Genomic DNA, 5,705 nt, shown 5'->3' with positions numbered 1-5,705 from the left:
CACAGCGCCACTTTCAGCTTTTTCTGTGTATGTGGTATTGAGGAATCGAACCCAGGGCTTCATGCATGCTAGGTAAGCACTTACCACTAAGCCACCTTCCCAGCCTAAGGGAGTCTTTTCTTGCACGTTCAGTCTAACCAACACAGGACACCATTAAGCAGGTAATCAAGCTCCTGGATGATTTGCACCAGAGGATGGGGAGATCATGGACAAGCAGGGGTGAGGTGGGAGGGCCTACCTCAGGAGGACAGGGAGGAGAGAACAAAGATGTCTGAGGGCTGTTCCTGGGGCAGGAAGAGGAAGAAGGAGCAAGAAGGCTCAGGCACCATGGTTAGAGATGAAGAGGGAAACTGGGAAAGTGTTGGACTCAGGGAGGAGAGGTCCAAAGAGATAGCGTCAGTGCTTTAGTCAATTTCAGGACAGTAAAGAGGAGAGCTCTACTATTGGAGGAGCAGCCGTCCAGCTTTCAGGAAGGAGCTACATAAGGTAGAAGCTAGAAGGGAGGAATAGGAAAGAGTACTGTGAAGGCCTCTAATAAGCAGGAAGGGGATGGAGGACTGAGAACAGAGGCTGAAGAAACTATAGAGGCCCAGGATCTAGCTTTAAAAAGCGCTGTGTGGAAGGAAGGTGGGGCAGGTCCTGAGCGTGGAGGAAGGCAGGAAGGGAGGTGAAGCTGACATGGAAGATGTTGCTGAGAACTGAGCTTTCCCTCCGTCCTGTCATGCACTTTTTGGAGTATAAATATGAAGCTACAGAACCTGAGTCGCAGGAGGAGATAAATACAGTGTGTCTAGGGCTGGAACAAAATGTACACTTAAAAAAAAAAAACCTAGCTGGGCACCAGTGGCTCATGCCTGTAATCCTAGTTACTCAGGAGGCTGAGATCTGAGGACTGAGGTTCAAAGCCAGCCCGGGCAGGAAAACCCGTGAGACTCTTATCTCCAATAAACCACTAGAAAACCAGAAGTAGCGCTGTGGCTTAAGTGGTAGAGCGCTTGCCTTGAGCTGAAGAGCACAGGGACAGCACCCAGGCCCAGAGTTCAAGCCCCACGACCAACAAAAAAAAAATCTAATTTATCAGCCAGATGCTAGTAGCTCATATCTATAGTCCTAGCTATTCAGGAAGCTGAGATCTAAGGCTCAAGTTTCATAGCTAGCCTGGTCAGAAAAGTCTCTGTGACTCTTTTTCCAAAATAACCAGCAAAAAGCCACACTGGAGGCACGGCTCAAGAGGCAGAGCACTAGCTGTGAGCAAGGAAACTTGAGTGAGCCCAAAGTTCTGTCTAAGCAGAAGCAAACAAACAAGCAGCCAGGTGCAGGTAGTTACCTCCAATGTGGATGGCTCATTATGAAACACTAGAAGCGCCGTCTATTTGGGGGTGAGGAGTGTCTCTTAGCTACACTATCTTGTTTTGTTTTGTTTGTTTTTGTTGGTTGTGGGCCTTGAACTCTGAGCCTGGGCACTGTCCCTCAGCTCTTCAGCTCAAGGCTAATGCTCTACCACTTGAGCCACAGCACCACTTAGCTACACTATCTTAGCCTTACAATTAACCTCATGGGCACACACAGCTCAGCCCCATTTCTGCACAGGAAATGGCCGTATGCACTGTGGGTTTTAGGAGCAAGAATTCCCCAGTTGGAAATGGAGGACATGAGTAATTTTCCACTTCTTTCCAGCCCAGCTCATTGATGCTCACTGGGCTGAAAGCATGCACACCCTCATAGCTACAGCCCCCACGCCCTGGGCACAGGGGCATTGTGGGTAGTGGCTTCCAGGATGCTGTCTTCAACCATATGACTCTGAGAACTACTAACAGATGCATGTCTACTTGTCTGGTCCTAACTGTTTGGCTTCACGCCCTAGCTGGGCCTCAGACTGGTCTGAGGACTCCTGTATAGCTCATGGAGATGGAGGCTCACGATGGCCAAAATGGTCATGTGGTCATTCCGAGACCAGATCCACCGGGGTGCAGTGTCGAAAGGCCATCCCCTACCTTCACCACTTGCTTGATGCCGTGGATGGCGCTGTTCATGAGGGACTTGAGCATGCTGGCGTCGTTGAGGGCATCTGCATAGCGGACACACATGAACAGGATGTGAGCCGGCAGCCCCGGCATCATGTTCACCACCACGCCGCGGGGCTTCAAGTCTGGAGAGGAGAGAGACAGACGGCAAAGATGCCCGCTGAGCTGAGCTCGGCTCCTCAGGAGCTGCTGGGCAGGCCAAGGGTCTGTGAGTCAAGCAGGGCCTAGGCACACAGGGCCTATGAACTATTGGTTCACTACTGCTTTCTAGTGATACACAGAGGTCTAGGGCGTGGGTGCCAGCGGCTCACGCCTGTAAATCCTAGTTCCTCTAGAGGCTGAGATCTCAGGATTGCAGTTCAAAGCCAGCCCAGGCAGACAAATCTGTGACCCTCTTATTTCCAGTTAACCCGCAAAAGCCTGGAAGTGGAACTGGGCTCAAGTGGTAGAGTGAGCAGAGAAAGCTCAGAGCCAAGGATATGTGCACGTCTCTCTCCCCCAGCAGGATTGAGGTTGAGGAAGTACAGGGCAGAGGCAGGAAGAGGGAGGATTGGGAAAGGACTGTTTTGCTTAACATAGCAGCGGCATGACCAAGATTCAGAGGTCTGGCTTTTCCTACCAAGGATGAGGTTCTGAATGAGCTTGGGCTCGTCTTCTCTTCTGTATTCCAGCATCCCCAGGAACTCCTTGGGTCCCAAGGACAAGGGCCTGGCATTGGCTGCAAACAGAGGCAATCCATCAGCCAGACTCACAATACAAAACCCCAGGGTGATACAGACACTGCTCATCTCCTCCTGCGCATGGACTGCTGGAGCAGATTCAAGCTGCCCTGAGGTGGGAAGAGTGTCTCCCATAGCGGCTTCCCACAGTGGGCCTGTGGTACCTCAGGGCAAGCAGCTGTGCCAAACCCATAGGTGCTTGGCCCATATCTCCAGTGCAAGGAGAAGAGGAGAGACCCAGGTTGCTGTCTGGGTTCCAGGTGTGAAGGAAACAAGGTACTTTGCTTGCAGTGCAAACTTCTAAAACACTCAGTCCCAGCATGGGGTAGGGGGACGTGGGGAGAGGGAGGGCCATGATAACTTCCTATAACTGCCAAGACAAATTACCAATAAACTTTGTGGCAACACACTGATTTATTTATTTATCAAATTATGTATTTTCTTTCTTTCTTCTTTTGGTTGGTCATGGGGCTTGAACTCTGGGCCTGGGCGCTGTCCCTCAGCTCTTCAGCTCAAGGCGAGTGCTCTACCACTTGAGCCACAGCGCCACTTCCGGTTTTCTGGTGGTTTATTGGAGATAAGAGTCTCACGGACTTTCCTGCCCGGGCTGGCTTTGAACCGCGATTCTCAGATCTCAGCCTCCTGAGTAGCTAGGATTACAGGCGTGAGTCAGAGGCGCCGGCTTTCAAATTATGTATTTTCCATGCTGAAGACTGAACCCAGGGTCTCATACATGCTAAGCATATGCTCTAGCACTGAGCTGCATTCCTACCCGTGTGTGTGTTTGTGTGTGTGTGTGTGTGTGTTACTAGGGCTAAATCTCAAGGTGCTGTCCCTTAGCTTTGTTGCTCAAGGCTGATGCTGTACTACTTGAGCCATGGCTCCACTCCTGGTTTTTTGCTGATGACTTTGAGATAAAAGTCTCAGAGACGTCTCCTGCCTAGGTTGGCTTTGAACAACAATCCTAAGATCTCAGCCTCCTGTGTAGTTAGGATTTTAGGCGAGGGGGCTGGAAAGGTGGCTCAGTGGTAGAGCGCTTGCCTTGCATGCCTGAGGCTCTAGGTTCGATTCCTCAGCACCACATAAGCAAAAAGAAAAAAAAGCCGGAAGTGGCGCTGTGGCTCAAGTGGTAGAGTGCTAGCCTTGAGCTGAAGAGCTGAGGGACAGCGCTCAGGCCCAGAGTTCAGGCCCCACGACTGGACCAAAAAAAAAAAAACAACTACCTGAAAGCCAGGCTGGAGGCATGGCTCAAGTGATAGAGTACCAGCCAAACAATTGAAAGGACCTAAGGCCCCAAGTTCAAATCCCAGGAGTGACAAAAAAAGGAGAGGATTCTTTTCTTTTTTTGTCAGTTGTGGGGCTTGAACTCTGGGCCTGGGCGCTGTCCCTCAGCTCTACAGCTCAAGGAGAGTGCTCTACCGCTTGAGCCCAGTGCCACTTCTGGTTTTCTAGTGGTTTACTGGAGATAAGAGTCTCACAGACTTTCCTGCCCTGGCTGGCTTTGAACCGAGATCCTCAGAGCTCAGCCTCCTGAGTAGCTAGGATTATAGGCGTGAGCCACCAGTGCTTGGCTAAAAGGGGAGGATTCTTATTGAATCTGTGTATGTAACAAGGATAGAAGATGAATGTCAAGGCAATGATGTTTGAAACTGGTTCACAATTTCATTCTTAAAACCAGGAGCTAAGCTGGATGTGGCGGCTTTCATCTATAATCCTAGCTACTCAGGAGGACTGGTGGTGGTTCAAGGCCTACCTGGAAAAAATTTGAGACTCTCGCTTAACCAATAAAAGCAGGATGTGGTGGCATCCACCTGTCATCCCGGCTGTGGGAAGAGTACACAGGAGGATCATGGTCCAGCCTGGCAAGGGCAAAAAGTGACCTTCTATTTAAAAAAACAACAACTGAGGTAAAAAAGATTTGTGGGTATGATACAAGCAGTAGAGCTCCTGGATAGCACGGGAGAGGTCCTGAGTTCAAATCCCAGTGCTGCCAGGGAGGGTGCAGCTAACAGGAGGTTAAATGTATTCATTTTTGGATAGCTCCTGTAGTAACACAGGCAATTCTGGTGTTACCTGAAGGGCAGCGAGCTGTCTTCCTGCCTGCAAAGATCTTTCTTTTTAGCCCATCCATGAGACTCCAAAATGGACCCATGGAGAATCCTTCCCTTGAGTTTCGCAGGCTTTGGATCACATATAAGACATAGAACACAGCCTTCCTACCTTTATCCCCGGTTTTGGCCAGATTCTTCACTTGGTCTTGCAGCTTTTTAATCACTCTGTCCTTCGTGTCTAACTCCTCTTCCAGATTCTGCAGAAATCCAAAGGAACAAGGAAGGGCATTTACTTAGAAGTCTCCGTGCGTGGTTTTCAGAAAAAGCGTTATGGTGCTCACAATTTGCTCACTCACAGCGTACGACTCAACGGATTTTAGAATCGCCAGAACTTGGCTACTACCACCATTATCTAATTCCAGAAATTTCCAGCATCCCACACAGTTGATAAAAGTTGCCGGCTGCTCATCACTAGAGAATGAAGGCCCAACCGGCCTCCACAGCAGCACCCAGGGACCTGTGGAGGGGCAGAAGGCAGAAGGCAGGGCGCCTCTACAAACCCAGCGCGCAGCTCCTCATAGGGGGCTTGCAGGAGCCCAGTCCCTGGGAAGGCCCTACATATCTCAGACACCCGGCCACCTCCTACGTGTACCCAATGAGGATTCGGTCTATTAACCATTGAGCTCCCTGCTGTCCTCAGATGTCAAGATGCTCGTGTGTGTGTGTGTGTGTGTGTGTGTGTGTGTGTGCGTGTGTGTGCGTGTGTGTGTGTTAGGGCTTGACTTCAGGGCCTGGGTGCTGTCCCTGAACTCTTTCGTTTTTTTTTAAATTTAATTTTATTTTATTTGTGAACATACTGTACAGAGGGGTTACAATTACATGGGCAGGATAATGCGTACATTTCTTACCAA

General features: G+C 50.0%; 1 protein-coding gene across 1 annotated transcript in view; it reads right to left on the bottom strand.

Annotated features, from left to right (window-relative positions):
- Window positions 1–5,705, bottom strand: part of Myo5c (myosin VC) — a 57,586-nt gene that overhangs the window by 8,634 nt on the left and 43,247 nt on the right. The window contains 4 exon segments of the mRNA XM_013009956.1: window positions 254–284; window positions 1,995–2,149; window positions 2,644–2,742; window positions 4,964–5,051. Coding sequence (XP_012865410.1) covers window positions 254–284; window positions 1,995–2,149; window positions 2,644–2,742; window positions 4,964–5,051 — 373 coding nt within the window.

Source organism: Dipodomys ordii, unplaced genomic scaffold (genome assembly GCF_000151885.1).
Source record: "Dipodomys ordii isolate 6190 unplaced genomic scaffold, Dord_2.0 Scaffold11, whole genome shotgun sequence".
NCBI lineage: Eukaryota > Metazoa > Chordata > Mammalia > Rodentia > Heteromyidae > Dipodomys > Dipodomys ordii.
The sequence above is the reverse complement of the archived record's forward strand: the minus strand, read 5'-3'. Positions and strand labels throughout refer to the sequence as shown.